At 36.8% G+C, this 16,457-nt stretch overlaps 1 protein-coding gene across 6 annotated transcripts; it reads left to right on the top strand.

The window, feature by feature from the left end:
- The first annotated feature begins 462 nt into the window (after positions 1-462).
- On the top strand, positions 463-16,160 carry LOC129872822 (double-stranded RNA-binding protein 1-like). Of its 6 annotated transcripts, none has more exons than XM_055947721.1 (7): positions 463-640; positions 2,088-2,155; positions 2,284-2,355; positions 6,863-6,924; positions 7,192-8,083; positions 9,981-10,240; positions 15,120-16,160. In XM_055947721.1, the coding sequence occupies exons 5-7, from the start codon at positions 8,059-8,061 to the stop codon at positions 15,801-15,803; spliced, it is 969 nt and encodes a 322-aa protein (XP_055803696.1). In that variant the 5' UTR covers positions 463-640; positions 2,088-2,155; positions 2,284-2,355; positions 6,863-6,924; positions 7,192-8,058; the 3' UTR covers positions 15,804-16,160. The 6 variants fall into 6 exon arrangements, with proteins under 6 accessions (XP_055803696.1, XP_055803697.1, XP_055803694.1 ...); XM_055947722.1 differs by having other exon boundaries at positions 2,088-2,355; positions 7,192-7,433; positions 8,046-8,083; XM_055947719.1 differs by having other exon boundaries at positions 2,088-2,355.
- The last annotated feature ends 297 nt before the right edge of the window (positions 16,161-16,457 follow it).

Here is a 16,457-nt window from a genome sequence, read left to right as displayed (position 1 = left end):
TGGTGTTTGCCAAATCCATCGATTCTATATGAATTTCGGCATCTAGTGCCCATGAGGAATATCCTTTTTTAGAAATGTCCAGAGCCACAAATTCAAGTTTTAAAATATTTGCCATTTTATGAAAATAAAATTAAATAAAATTCTTACCACTTTTTTTATCTTGAGAAAAAATAGCCGGATCCTCGTGCTGATAACGTATTATAAAAATAAATTAAATTTATCTAAATAAAATGGAGAAAATCAGAGAGAAGAAAAAAAAAAAAAGAGGAGTGAATTGTCGTATGTATAATTCTATGTGTGTGCAACATTCAATTGCCAAACCTGTCAATTTATAGCTGGAGAAAACATAATGCAGATGACAATTTGCCGAACTATCCAAGTGGTGGGTCCCACTTGGATAGAAACATCCATATCTAACAGTTCGCTCTTTTTAAATCCTTTTCACTAATTTCTTTTTCACCATAATACCCTGTTCACATGGTAATAGCCCACTATACTCGGTCTCTCTGATTTCTTCGATAAGGTTTTGTGGAAATTTTTGACATTATTGGTTAGCGGTAGGATTTGAATTTGAGTTTAATGTTTTGCCAGAAATTTGTTGAGTTCTTCAAGTTTTGGGATACGAATATACTGATCTAAGGTCTTGTTCTTCCTGATTCTTTGATTTTGCTCTTCAAATTGTAATTTACATTTTTTTTCATCTTGCATGTGGGTTTTAATTATATTTTCTCAGCTTGTTTGTGTTTTTCCTTCACTGATTCTAGTTTATTTTGTATGTATGTGGCTCAGATTAGTTTTTGTTTTGGTATATTGATGGATTTTGAGAATAGTTTTGAAGTGTGATTCTGTCATCCCCAGTTCTCGAATTTCTTATCCGACTCTGATAAGTAGTCGTCTTGGCCTAGGGTTTCTGTGCTCTGCTCGAAATGGCTCTACTCGGCAATGAGGAGTAGAGATAGAAAATGGAGGATAGAGAGACTGAGTGAAAATTTTGAATGTTGAAAATGGAGTAGAGAGAACAAATTCTTGAGTCTTGTTTCCTAGATATTTTGCAGCTTTTCAGCTCTATTATTGTTAAATGCTATTGAACTAGTCGTTACTTGATTCTCTTTTTTGTTACCCATTTATGAACTTAATGTGGTCGTTGTATATGAGCCAAAGTTCTACAAGTTTGTAGGTTGTAGTTAACCACATTACATTTTGTCTCTCATTCAGTTGTATGGTTGTTCATAGTCGAGAAGAGATAAATGCAATTACGATTGAAATCATGTCTAAAACACAGCACAAATAAATCTAGTTTTTCAGGAGAAAGGTAAATAAAGGATCAAGATATTCAATTCAACACAACACAATTGCCTATTTATGCCTAAAACACTGGTTGGTATTGATAATAATTAAGTGTCTTTGAATAGAGATAATGGGTAGGCCTTGTCTATCATTTAATCACGTATGGCAATTGCTAATCTACCATTCAAATCTAATCTTAGATTGTTTGGAACAGGCTTATTCAGAAAGTAGTTTCATTTTCCTTAAAAAGAGAATCAATTCATAATGGAAAATATAATAATCCAAAATGATAACATGTGTATGATGATTGATTCAATTCTCACAAAACAATTCGGTTCCAACGAAATACCCAAGAAGCTACGCTCCAACTTTTCTCTCATATTTTTCTATAATCTTCTTTCAATTTTTTACAAATTCGTCAACTTAGAGAACGGGCTAAAGTTTTCAAAGGTTTGTTATGCGTGAGTGTAGTTGTGTATTGGATAGATAGCCATGAACAAACAGATTATTTAGTTTATTTTTGTATATGTTCGTGTCGATTCAAGAACCGAATTGTTTTGTGAGAAGCTTTGAGTCTCAATTGTTGTTATCGATAGATTTACGTTAGGTGTCCATCGGCTGAATATATGTACGATAATTTTGTTCTGTTTTTTCTATTTTCATCTCTCTAACTAAATTATTCTCTTTATTCACTCTCTATGTAAATCTCACTGATACTAAAAATTTCTATTAATAAGTCGAAGCTTTTTCTTGTAAACCTTCTTCTTACAACTTGATTTGCTATTTTTGACTTTATGCAGGCCTGAATGCTGATGAATCAAATGAGGTTGTGAGGGATCTCGACATATATTGGGTCACTCTTCATGAGGTTCTTTTTATGCATTTCTTAACCCTTAAGTTCTTCAAAAAGGAAGCTGATTTCGAAAACAGCTATGTGTTTCACAATTTGGGATAAAATGTGTGCTGTTGTTTGCCTAATATATGTACCAATCGAAGAAAATACTCTAACTGGTTAGTGCTAGATGGAGCACTCATGGAGCTTTTGAATTGTTGATTGGAAATGTTGAGGTATAACCGCAATTCATTTTTTTATTTTTTGAAGGGTTAATATGTTCTAATTTTTCTTTTTTGTTTATCATAAGTTGATTCTCTGCTAATTTTGATGCAAAACTCCATATTAGATTTTCTCAATTATATGAATCACATATGGCGGAGTTGAATACAATAAGCTCAAAAGTTTCAAACATTATAATATTATATGCAATAGTAGAATACGACATAAATACAAGGTCCTTATGACTTAGAGCCAACTTGAGTTTAGAGTAATGTCTGCATACTTCTCTTTCCTCCATTTGAAATCAATTAATGTAGATCACATTTAGCATGTGTACTACTATAACTTCAACTTAGTGGGATACTTCCATGGGTAAAATGTTTCTCTAGCGCGTACCATTGCTTTCTTTTTATAATTCTCCTTCTCAATTATTAAAATTATTATCTTCCGGAATCATCTGTAGCTTACCTTATTCTTTTGATAGTTCTCCTAGCTTATTAATCATTGAAGCTACATCTTCTATAACCTTTCAAGACTCAAGTTGTAAATTGGAGTTCTCTAGACATATTTTACTATTATCAACATTTACTTATTAACTTTACATACATAGTATCTATTATATTTGCAATGCCTTCAAATTGCCTTTCCTTCTCACAATTTTACTTTTAGATTATCTTCTTTTTTTATGTGTGTATCGGAGCTATGTCTTTGCTGTTTTTGGATTACTTTACCATCTTATATATTTCCCGTTATAGTTGCTACATGTGCAGGTACAACTTATCTTATATTTCTACTATATAGAAAAGCCATGGACTGAACGACCAAGGGCAGTTTAGTAATATTTTGCTAATGTGAGGGCAAACTTGTATTCGAAACGCATAAGTTTTTTCTTGTTCTTCTATATTTTCTAGAATCCATTTAACTCTTCCCGACATAGCTCTCTTTTCTCTCTCTGTTCAATCCTATGTTCTGCTCTCCTTGATCTTCTTCTTTTGTTTCTCCATTTCACTTCTGCTTCTAATCTTCATTCATTTTTGGAAAAAGGCTCAAATATGCCATCAAACTTTGAGAAAAGGTTCATTTATGCCATACGTTAAAAGTTTGGCTCATCTATGCCATTGCCGTTTGAGAAAAGGCTCATCTATGCCATTATTTTTTAACTCCGATTTTACAAAACAACCAAACAACTTTTAACATTTTTTTATTGGAGTTTTGAATCAAATATACTCTTTTTGCTTCTTTTTCTTTACGAACACATGAAGAACTCTAAATTTTCAACTTCTTCAATTTTTTACGAAATCATCTCAAATTTCAATATTAGCATCCCTCCATGCTAGACATCAAAATTCAATATCTTTTGAGCTCGAATTCAACCTAACCCAACGAGATACACTTAAAATTTCTTCAAAAATTTCAAAACTTTAACCTCGTAATTTTTTTCCACAACTCTAAATTACTTGAAATAGACTCAAAAAATACTATGTTAAAGTTTACTATATCTATGCTAAAAATTTCAAGTGATTTGGAGTTATGGAGAAAATTCAACCATTATAGGAGGTTAAAGTTTTGAAATTTTTTGAAGTGTCTTGTTGGATTAGGTTGAATTCGAGCTTAAAAGATATTGAGTTTTGATATCTAGCTTGGAGGGATGCTACTATTAAAATTTTAGGTAATTTCGTGAAAAATTGAAGAAGTTGGAAATTTGAAGTTCTTGATGTTCTTCATCTGTTCTTGGTGTTCTTGAAGAAGAAGAAGCAAAAAGTGTATATTTGATTCAAAACTCCAGTAGAAAAGTGTTAAAAGTTGTTTAAGTGGTTTTACAAAACCGGAGTTAAAAAATAATGGCATAGATGAGCCTTTTCTCAAATGGTAATGTCATAGATGAGCCAAACTTTTAACGGATGGCATAAATGAGCCTTTTCTCAAAGTTCGATAGCATATTTGAGCCTTTTTCATTCATTTTTTGATGAGTTTAATATATTTTCTTTCTGAGTTCTTTGTTTTTGTCACAAAAGTGAGATTGTATTTTTTGTAATCTTGTAATTTTGACTTAGGATCAAAATTCCATAGATTCAAATTTGTGAGGTGTTCAATTTTTTGTCACTAAATGGTTCCAATTAAACACCTTTCGGGTTGTTTGTAATAGAAATTAGATGTATCTAATCCCAAAAGACGGAGAAATAGTTAGGTAGTTTTCTCTTCTTTCACCTCCTTAAATTTTTTTCCTTAGCTTTTCCCCTTTGCTCTATCTTTTTTGCCTTCTCATGCTAATTTTTTCCCATTTATTATCGAATTCAAATATACAACAACAACAACATACCCAGTGAAATTCCACAAGTGGGGTTTGAAAGGGTAAGATGTACGGAGACCTTCCCTTTATCTCATGGAGATAGATAAACTGTTTTCGAAAGATCCTCGGCTCAAAAGTCACAGTCCCAAGTAAGAGAGAAAAACAAACAATATATATAGCATAATGGTAAAAAAGCGATGCAAATTTTACAAGACAAGAACATTAACGATAGCAAAATAATGTGATAATCAAAGGCAATAACAACACAACTATAAAGGCACGCCTAGATCTACGACCCCCCTAAACCGACACACGGCAAGACACCATTCTATCCCAACTAGCCTTTTACCTTAATCCGCGACCTCCACTCATTTCTATTTAAGGTCATGTCCTCGGTGATATGGAGTAGTGTCATATCTTGTCTAATCACCTCTCTCCAATACTTTTTCGGTCTACCCCTACCCCTCCGCATAAACCCAACTCCAACCGCTCGTACCTCCTAACTGGGGCATCGACACCCCTCCTCTGCACATGCCCGAACCATCTCAGTCTCGCTTCTCTCATCAAATGTATGCTGAAAATGAGAAAGGTCAACAAAAGAAATGTGAACTTTGTGGTGCCACTTAGAATTTTGTTCTATTTATATTCCCATATCTTTTTTGCAATTGAAGGTTATATCTTCTCTCTTTGTTATATCTGAATAATATTTACACTCTTAAAATGAAATAACAAATAATTCGAAAATTGAAACCAATTATATCTGCTGTGATCTTTTCATTGCTCTTCAAACTTGTAATGTTCTTCGTAAGAAGGGGAAAGAACGATTCAAGTTTAACAATATATAGTCCGTTGATCAAGAAAGTCGGGGACTTGGTTTTCTTAGAGAATGAAGATGGAGTGGCATCACTTGAAATGATTGGAAAAGGTGGTTGTGGAGATGTTTATAGAGACGAGTTACCGGAAAGTAATGGGAAGATTATACAATCCTCAATGGGTGCTTCAGAGATCACTGGGGGAGATACCAAGGCTTTGAACAAGAAAATGCGCCAAGTTAAATCAGAAATTCAAATTGTAGGTCAAATCAGACATCAAAATCTGCTTCCATTACTAGCACATATGCCAAGGCTAGATTGCCATTACTTGATCTATGAATATATGACAAATGGGAGTTCACATGACATCCTCCAGCAAGTTAAATAAGGGACAAGGGAATTAGATTGGTTGGGACGACACAGAATTGCAGCAGGAATAGCTGCTGGTCTTGAGTTTCTTCATATAAACCATACTCAACGCATAATTCATAAAGATCTAAAGCCAACAAATATCCTTCTTAGAGCCTGTTTGGATGGACTTATTTTAAGTAACTTATAAGTTGAAAACTGCTTATAAGTTTTTTAAAAAAGTAGGTGTAGCCCAACTTATTTTTTTGAATTATAAGCTATTTCAACTTATAAGCTTCTTAAAATAAGTCCATTCAAACAAACCCAATTATTTATTGGGGCTTATTTTAAGCACAAAATGACTTTAAGTTGGCCGACAAACACTCAAAAAAGCTGAATACAGCTTATAAGTAACTTATAAGCCAATCCAAACGGCTCTTAATGATGATATGGAAGCTCAAATTGCTAATTTTGGCCTTGCAAAGGAAGTTCCAGACGCTCATACAGGCATACACATGTTACGACTTCAAATGTCGCAGGAGCTGTGGGCTTTATTGCACCAGAATACCATCAAACACTGAAGTTTACAGACAAGTGATAGATACAGCTTCGGTGTGGTGCTAGCCGTTTTGGTTATTGGAAAGCTTCCTTCAGATGATTTTTTCTAGAATACTTCTAAAAAGAGTTTAGTTAAGTGGCTGAGAAATATAATGACTTCTGATGATCCTAAACGAGAAATTGATCCTAAGCTGATAGGAAATGGATATGGGGAGCAAATGCTTTTGGTTCTTGAGATAGCTTGCTTTTGTGCTCTGGAAAATCCAAAGGAGAGGCCTAACAGTAAAGGTGTTCGGTGCATGTTAACTCAGGTCAAGCATTAAGTATACACAGGATAAGGCATACGGTATACGTTGGTTATGTAACTAAAAATGTGTTCTGTATTTCAGTTACTATCTCCAAGATGGAGATTTTGCAAGTTGATTATAACTCAAAATTTTCGTAATTTATTTTTTGAAATGCATTTAATTTGAAATTATAACTCTAAATTTTATCATGTGTAAATTTTTGTAGGGAGAGTTTTCTACATAAAGGCGTGTGATGCAGGTGGCGAATTGGTGATGCATGGAAGAAATGTAAGTTCCATAATTCTGACTAAGTACTTTTTTCTTCAAAATCTGAGGTTACTTGGTAAATACTAAGCTTATTTAACTAACTATGATTAGTCCTCTAAGTTAGTTAAGTAGTTAAGAGGTAGGGGAAGGGAATTGCAAGGTGAAGAATCGAACCCTCATCAATAAGGTGAACTAAGTTCAGATAGCCAACCAACTAACCAACTAACTAACTAAGCTTTTAAGAGTCTTAAGGAGTCTACTTTTTAAAATTTATTTTGTGTTACATAGTTTGCAGGACCTCTCTGAAATATTCCATCAAAACATTTTTGTCGTTGATATCTCATTTGGAGAAAGAGAGCCAACAAACAAACTGGAAATGATGTAGCAAGAATTTTTTGATTATTCAGATCTCAAAAGAACAGAGATCTCATATGAAAACTAAGAGGTGTAAGGCATTGCAGAAAGCTGCTGCTTGAACTGCTCTTATCAAGTGTGCTTGATGGTTACTGCATAGAGATCAATACAGATTTGTAAGTTATTGGCATAGTTTTTTTCTATTGTAAAGTGATAGTGATAAAGTTTTCATTGAAGGCTTGGATGCACTTTATTTTCAATGTTTATAGACTTATAGAAATGATAAGTTTTTTCAGATTTACCCAAATTGAAGATCTCTTCCACCAACTTTCTACTTTTTCAAATACTGAACGTGACATTCTTTTTTATCTCTTCCTAACTTTATATTAATTTTTGGTATGGGATGGCTTAACTGCATATGTTCCAATAAAATAGGAGTTTATAAAACTATTCGCATGTATACTAGGCACCATATTGGTTATATGACCCTTTAAATAACTTGTATCCTTGCTGGAAATTTTGAAGGTCAAAGTGGAAAGAGGAGGAGAACAAGTTTCAAATTCCTAGAATCCAATGGATTTTATATTAGTTGTCATTCAATTTCCTTTTTTACCCTTAAATATAATGAGAATAACAATTCTGTCACCTTGTTCCTTCCACGGCTCAAAAGTTTGATGGGTATTTATGGAATTTTCTCAGAGAATAAATACCATGTTCAGTTTTTTCCTTTTATAAAAATTTGGGTTTTCTCGTTTCTATTCATTCTCTTCTTTGGTCTTTGGTATAAGCGGCAATACCAAAATGGCGAACAACCAGAGCATCAAAAGTAAGTTTTTTTCTCCTTTATATCTCTTGAATTTTCTTGTAATTTTTTTTACTTTGAGTAGGATCAATTGAATTCAGTGTTTGATATACAAACCTCAGATTCTTATTTGTAATTTTTTTTTAATTTTTTTTTTTTGAGTTTTAATGTGCTTGGACAATTTTGTATACTAAAAAAACTGTTTTTTCTGATGAAAAACTTGTTAAGAAAGAGCAAGGAGGAAAGAAAAAAGATGAAATCTTTTTTATGGAAAAAACAATCCTAAGTTGTTAAGTTTGGCTAATGCATTTGGGTTTAATGGGTAATTGAGGTATATTGTGATAAATGTAGCAGTTTTGAGCCGTATTTGTACTTTTTTAAAGATTTAATACTTGATTCAGAAAAGCAAAAGGGTATGTAGAGTTTCTAGCCTATTGGGGAAATCTAGGTATGTAGCTCTGCAATATTGGATATTGAGTAGCATTTTCTTCTGCTAATGGGCATTCTTTTTCACCCCTTTCTGTGCTTGGAAATATAACCATGCTTTTATATAGATCTGAACCTGTTAGTGCTGCTAGATAGTATAATTAAGCCCAACTTAGCGATGCATATGCTAATGGTGTCCCTCGTTATACATATCCTGCTGATTGTAACTTGTAGTTAATTTACATGAGCATGTAAATTTCAGCATCTGTATAAAAAATTATTTGCCCTCAAAACATCTCAAATTTCTTTCCGTCATATAGTTCAAAACATACAATGAGGAATAGTCCTCCATATCGTTTTCATTTTCGTATTTCCTTTGAAATACATTCATATGCTGATGAGATCCTTAATGGTTGCTGGAATAATCCATTTGATCCCAAGGATGTTTTGAAAAATAGATAACAAAGGGACCAACAACCTCAAAAATGCAGGAATAAGTATATGCTATCCTCAATTCCCTACTCACAGAGGAAAGCATTTGATACATAACTGCAAACGTCTTTTCTGTAAATTTGTTGACACGTCTGTGTCAACATCCATTATGAGCAATATGCAGCTGAAATGTTTGGCTCGTCAAATTATTTTATGAGGCAATGAAGGAAAATTTCCTGCCGCTACGAAAAAGATGTGCATAGAAAAAGCGTCCATTTCATGGCAAAGAGCCCTCATTTTCCGCCATAGCAGAGTTAATTCTTACCTCTAAAATAGCAATGTTTGTGATCGTTTAAGTGTATTAGAATAGTACCTGAATATGATGTATTAGTAATGTTGGGATTAATTATGTTAGAATTATGTTTTATCTACTGTTTGGTTTCGTGTATTCAAGGGTAGTTCTGTCTTTAACCATGTATTAAGCCCGGTATTGCTAATATCATGAGTTGCTATGTATTAGTTATACACCCTATAATAATGTATACATACGTCGAAAACACTACCAAACAAGATATTAAATAATATCAAGACTAATACATGTACTATTTTCTCTAATACGACCTACCAAACGATCCTTGAGTGATATGAAAGATTGCAGTATTCATACCTATGTACCCATTAAAGTTGGTCATTTTAACAAAGGGTAGTTGGCATAGTTTTTTTTAATTACTTCTCCACTTTGTATAATTTTGGATAGGTGCAAGTATTTGCTTTTAGACAGAGATGTTAGGGTTTTAAAAGAGAGAGGAAAAGTAAATAAGGACAGTTTCCAATCCAAAATATTTACGTAGTCTGATCTACGGGATTTGATGGTCCCAATTGCTGAAATCTCAGCTTTATAGACATATATGTGCATGCCTTTTGTATTATTATGAAAGATTTTCAACAATTTTATAATAATTCTCTCATCTTTACTTGTCACCTTTCTTCTTTAAAGCTGTCTTTATTGCTTATTGCTTGTTTTATTAACGGTGATGGTAACTTACTATTAAACATATTACAGGTGTGTCAAGTTGTTATGTTTTCAAAAGCCGATTGCAAGAGTATGCCCAGAAAGTTGGACTTCCTACCCCTGTTTATGAGACCATCAAGAAAGGCCCTTCTCATGAGCCTACATTTACGTCAACGGTGATTGTAAACAATGCTAGATATGATTCTCTAGCTGGATTTTACAATCGCAAGGCAGCGGAGCAATCAGCTGCTGAAGTTGCACTCATGAGTCTTGGAAACTCTGGGTCAATGGAAAACCTTTCTCAGCCAGTGGTAATTTTCTTTATCCTTTATCACTCGAGACAAAACAATTGTGCTTCTGCGCTCGTATGCACTATGATCTTAACTGTTCATGTATTCTAACGAGAAGCCACAGTGTCAGATCTAGCTTGTGCAAATACATATGTTACTTTTCAAGAAAAATTTGGCCATGGCAATCTCTTACGCTACTGTTTCCTCGAAAATTTGCATCTTCCGGGTAACTTGTCCCGTTTGAATTTCAATCTGCTGCAGGACTTCACTATGATGGCCAGCATCTTCATGCCAATAACTTACCTTGGCCAGTTCTTAATGATCTTTGTGTTTTGGTGAATGTATAAACTTCCATTTTGTGGTGGAATGCCTTATTTTTCGTTTTAGTCATCCGAGCCCCTTTCCCCTTCTCCCAGCAAGATATGACAGTTGAGTCTTTGAAGTCCTCTAATAACCTGCAGTAGAAGGTGGTGAGGAACATAACGCAGAGCATAAATATGGCAAATGTTTTTTATTTGCATTCATGCCCCTGGATTGTTGTTGCAGTTTGGGCAGCCATTAGAAATAGCTAGATATGACAGTTGAGTCTTTGAAGTCCTCTAATAACCTGCAGTAAAAGGTGGTGAGGAACATCTCGCAGAGCATGAATTTGGCAAATGTTTTTTATTTGCATTCATGCCTCTGGATTTGAAACTAGGTTGTTGTTGTTGCGGTTTGGACAGCCATTAGAAATAGCTAATGTTGACTTCCTTGGTTGTGTTAATTAGGTCCACAATGCAATGAAGATATGCTTTAGCATAACCACTCTAACTACCTTTAGGGGTTTATGTGTTAGTTTGAAATGTGTTAGATTGCTTCATTTGCTACATACACAGATATCACGTGTATCCAGCTCTCTTTCTCTCCTTCCACCTCCCATTCTCTGTCCATCTTGAACTTTTCATATGTGATTATTGGTACAAGAATTTGGTAATCAGTGATAGCTATGAAATATATTCTCTGAGTCTTATTATAAAATTTTCACTTGCCGCTTGGATTCTTGACGGTGTTCTTCTCCGCCAACTTCTCCGGTTGATTCACGCAGGTGCACGTACAGAAGAGGCTCCGTCAGAGCTCCGACAAAACTCCGGTGACAAAAGCTGATCGGAGAAACTTCAACCAATTTATGAGCTTTCTTTGCTCTGTGAATAATCTTTAGATCTGCAACTATTTTTGAATAATCTTTAGATCTGCAACTATTTTTGAATTTTTGAACTTTTTCTAATTTGTTGTCTGATAGATATCTAGCTGGGTGATTTCTTTGGGCATTTCATTCGGTCGGTTCTTCTTGTAGAACTTTCTGGCTCTTTCTCTCATCTACGCAACAACTTCTCTCTTTGATTTTGAATGCACCCCATCTGTTCGATAAATTGTCTAAGAGGAAAAGGAGCTTGTTGGTAAGCTGACGTGAACGGTAACTCCGGTTTCCATATCTTCCCATATCTATTCTTTGTTCATACACTTGTAGATACATTTTGCTGACTTTAGACCTTTGAATAATTGGTTAGTTCATATGCGTTTTCGTGGCTTTGGGTAGTGATGGTAGACTAGGGTCATGTTCTCGCTCAAGGACGGGGACGGGGACAAGGGTAAGGAGGGGTAAGTGGGTTAAAAGAGCGTCTAGACTGAGAGTCGGTTCTTGGAACATTGGGACGTTAACGAGAAAATTCATAGAGCTAGTTAAGATTCTAAAGAAGAGGAAGATTAATATAGCTTGTGTCCAAGAGACCAAATGGGTAGGTTCCAAAGCTAAGGAGGTAGAGGGGTATAAGCTTTGGTTCTCTGGTAGATCGAAATATAGGAATGGGGTAGGCATTTTAGTAGACAGTGATTTAAGGGAGCAGGTGGTGGAGGTTAGGAGAGTCAGTGATAGGATGATGTCGATTAAGGTGGTTGTTGAAGGGATCACGTTGAACATTATTAATGCTTATGCGCCGCAAGTGGGCTTAGGCGAGGAGGATAAAAGGTGCTTTTGGGAGGATTTGGATGAGTTAGTGGGAGGCATATCGCCTATTGAGAAGCTTTTCGTGGGAGGGGATTTCAATGGGCACATCGGGTCTATTTTGGGAGGGTATGATGATGTGCATGGAGGCTTTGGCTTCGGGGACAGAAATTGAGGAGTTTCACTTTTGGATTTTGCAAGAGCTTTTGGGTTGGTGATAGCCAATTCGAGTTTCCCAAAGGAGGACCACTTGGTAACCTTCCGTAGTTCGGTGGCTAAGACTCAAATAGATTTTCTACTCCTTAGGAAGGATGATAAAGGTTTGTGCAAAGACTGTAAGGTCATTTCGATCGACAACCTTACAACCCGACATAAGCTCTTAGTGATGGATTTAGGAATCAAGATGATGAGGAAGAAGAGGGTCGGGGATGACCGACCTAGGATTAGATGGGGGAGTTTGACCACGGCTAGTGCCCTGGAGATGGGAGAGAAATTAAAGGATATGGGGCCCTGGGATAGTAGTAGGGATGCGAACAGTATGTGGGATAGGACATCTAGTTGTATTAGGGTGGTAGCAAGGGAAATGTTGGGAGTCTCGACAAGTAGTTCGTAGTCGGCATCGAGGGGACTGGTGGTGGAATGGAGAAGTGCAAGGAAAGGTGGAAGCAAAAAAAATGGCGTATGCAAAGTTGATAGAAAGCAAGGATGAGGTGGAGAAGTGGACGAATAGAGAACTTTATAAGATAGCGAGGAAGGAGGCAAAGTCAGTGGTTTTGACGACAAAAACAACAGCTTTTGAATGCCTTTATGTTGAACTAGAAGAGAAAAGAGGGGATAGAAAATTGTTCAGGCTAGCCAGGGCGTCGGAGAGAAGGGCATGCGATGTGGATCAAGTGAAGTGCATTAAGGACGAGCATGGAAAAGTATTGATAGAGGAGACCCTCATTAAACAGAGATTACAGTTATACTTCCATAAACTCTTGAATGAAGAAGGGGACAAAGAGATTGTGTTGGGAGATTTGGAACATACAGGGAGGCGTCACGATTTTGGGGGTTGCAGGAGTATTATGGTTGAGGAGGTTAAGGGTGCTGTTCGTAGGATGCGTTGGGGAAAAGCGATCGGACCTTCCTGGGGAATTTTGGAGGAGCACAAGCTCGGTAGGTTTGGAGTGGCTGACTAGGTTATTTAATGTCATCTTTACGACGGCAACGATGCCCGAAAAATGGAGGTCGAGCGTAATGATCTCCCTATACAAAAACAAGGGGGATATCCAGAGCTGCAACAACTATAGATGTATCAAGCTTCTAAGCCATACTATGAAAGTGTGGGAAAGAGTGGTGGAGATGAGGGTGAGGAGAGGCGTGTCTATTTCAGAGAACCAGTTCGAATTTATGTCGGGACGCTCAACTACAGAAGCTATCCATCTTATGAGGAGACTGGTAGAGCAGTATAGGGAGAGGAAGAGGGACTTGCATATGGTATTCATTGACCTAGAAAAGGCTTATGATAAAGTTCCACGAGAGATACTGTGGAGATGTCTGGAGGCTAAAGGTGTACCTGTGGCGTACATTAAGGTGATCAAGGACATGTATAAGGGTGCCAAAACCAGGGTAAGGACAGTAGGAGGGGACTCAGAGCACTTCCCAGTTGTGATGGAGTTGCATCAAGGATCAGCTCTCAGTCCGTTTTTATTTGCCTTAGTGATGGATAGATTGACGCGACAAATTCAAGGTGAGGTGCCATGATGTATGTTTTTTGCGGACGACATAGTCCTGATCGATGAGACTCGTAGCGGAGTTAACGCTAAGCTGGAGGATTAGAGACATACCTTGGAGTCTAAAAGGTTTTAGCTGAGTAGGACCAAGACAGAGTACTTAGAGTGCAAGTTTAATAAGACACCTCAGGAGGTTGGCGCGGAAATTAGGCTTGGTGACTGGCCATCTAAAAGAAAAGTAGTTTCAAGTACCTTGGGTCTATCATGCAAGGCAGCGAGGAGATTGATAATGATGTCACACACTGTATTGGGGCATGGTGGATGAAATGGAGGCTCGCTTTCGGTGTGCTATGTGACAAGAAGGTGCCACCACAACTTAAGGGTAAGTTCTACAAAGTGGTGGTTAGACCGGCTATGTTATATGGGGCGGAGTGTTGGCCAGTTAAGGTCTCTCACGTTCAAAAGATGAAAGTTGCCGAGATGAGAATGTTGAGATGGATGTGTGGGCATACCAGGAGCGACAGGATTAGAAACGAGGCTATTCGGGACAAGGTAGGAGTGGTCTCGGTGGAAGACAAGATGCGGAAAATGCGACTGAGATGGTTTGGGTATGTGAAGAGGAGAGACACAGATGCCCCAGTGCGGAGGTATGAGAGGGTGGCCATGGATGGTTTCAGAAGAGGTAGGGGTAGGCCGAAGAAATATTGGGGAGAGGTGATTAGACAGGACATGGCGTAGCTACAGCTTACCGAGGACATGACCTTAGATAGGAGGGTGTGGAGGACCCACATTAGGATAGAAGGCTAGTACATAGTTTCGTTATTCTTCCTTATTAATAGGCGTATTAGCGCACTATAATTTCTTGTGCTCTGATTTATGTTATTATCTATTACTTTCTATACTTTGATTACTCTATTTTATCTGTGTTGCTCTCGTTATTTGCTTTATCATATCGGTTTAAACTTCTTAGCCTTATCTAACCTCTTTTTATGCTTTTATTGAGCTGAGGGTCTTTCGGAAACAACCGTCCTATTTTGGAGGAGTAAGGTCTGCGTACACTTTATCCTTCCAAGACCGCACGTTGTGGATTTCACTGGGTTGTTGTTTTTGTAGTACTAGTGCTTGGTTGTACTGTTAATTTCCAATTTTTGTATTCTGGAAGTAATAAAACCCTTCTATTTTGCCTTGTTTGGTGTATTTTCAGCATGAATCAGGCTTGTGCAAAAATTTGTTGCAAGAGTATGCTCAGAAGATGAATTTTGCAATTCCACATTATGAATGCCAGAGGTATGACTCGGAAAGCAAAATGATCACATTTTCATGTACTGTTGACGTAGGGGGAATGAAATATATTGGAGCGGCAGCTAGAACAAAGAAGGAAGCAGAGATCAAAGCTGCTCGAACTGCATTGTTGGCTGTTCAGTCTAGTGGTTTGGGGCCTAACTATTCTGGACACACTGTCGTTCCAATAAAGAAGGTCACAGATTTGGCAATCAGCAACCAGGAGAGTGCAGCAGCTCTGAAGCCAAAGAAATACAAATTCAAGAAAAAGCAGACGATGAATGTTTTTGATGCCAGTAGTAAGGTACGGACAAAGAACACTGGTGACTCGGAAGTTCAGATGGTAAATCAAGCAAAACCAGAGATGCATGAAAATGCTGCTGTTATGACTCAAGGTACAGGATCTGGGCCTGCACCTTTTGCAGGCACTATGGGTGGTCTAGTTTCATCCAACAATTGGAGTTCTGATTATGGAGCTTCAAATCTTGGAATCAACTCTCAGAGTGGTGGAGGAGTTACGACTGAGGGAAATGCTATTATTGGAGTTGGGCAGGTAACTTCAGAGGTAACACCAGTTGCTTGGAGCGATAACCTTCACGTGCTATAGATGCAGATCAAGGCCGAAGTACAAACATGGAGGCAGAAATATCTCAACATGTTTGTTTTGCAGGATTAGTTATATCAGCTGGTGGGTACAAGAAGAGTTAGATTATAGAGAATACATAGGTCGCTCAAAAAAATTCGCGAGTTGGTTAAGCTTTTCATTTGAACATCCAGATTGAAAGGGTTGTTGATGGCGTGCTTTTGCCATAGTGTTATAGCTTTTATAGTTACTAGTACATGTCAAATGTGTGGTTTAGTTGGCATAGTCACAGGTGCATGAATCAGTCTGACATTGTTTGGTTTACTTCATTTGCTTGAACATTTGATTTGCTATTTGATGAGGTAGCCTGTTTTATGACAATATTTGATTTGGATTTGCTGCCGAGGGTCTTTTGGAAACAACCTCTCTACCTCCACGAGGTAGTGGTAAGGTTTGTGTCCGTTTACTCTCTCCAGACCTCACTTGTGAATTTCATTGGGTATGTTATTGTTGTTGTTGTCGTCGTCATTTGTTTGAACCCCACATTCCAAGCTCGCTCATGGTCCTTTGGACAAAAACCTTGTGTACTCATAAGTTACTATTTCATCACTATTAACAGTAATAACTTACAAGATTTTGTTATTAGTATCCTTCTGCGAGAGACGGATTGAGGATTTA

This window comes from Solanum dulcamara, chromosome 11 (genome assembly GCF_947179165.1).
Source record: "Solanum dulcamara chromosome 11, daSolDulc1.2, whole genome shotgun sequence".
NCBI lineage: Eukaryota > Viridiplantae > Streptophyta > Magnoliopsida > Solanales > Solanaceae > Solanum > Solanum dulcamara.
Note: the sequence above shows the minus strand (reverse complement) of the source record. Positions and strands in the feature narration are given on the sequence as shown.

Coding starts and splice junctions, on each gene's coding strand:
- LOC129872822 (XM_055947721.1), top strand. CDS start 8,059: ATGGCGAACAACCAGAGCATCAAAA. Junction 8,084..9,980: donor GAACAACCAGAGCATCAAAA/GTAAGTTTTTTT, acceptor AACATATTACAG/GTGTGTCAAGTTGTTATGTT. Junction 10,241..15,119: donor AAAACCTTTCTCAGCCAGTG/GTAATTTTCTTT, acceptor GTGTATTTTCAG/CATGAATCAGGCTTGTGCAA.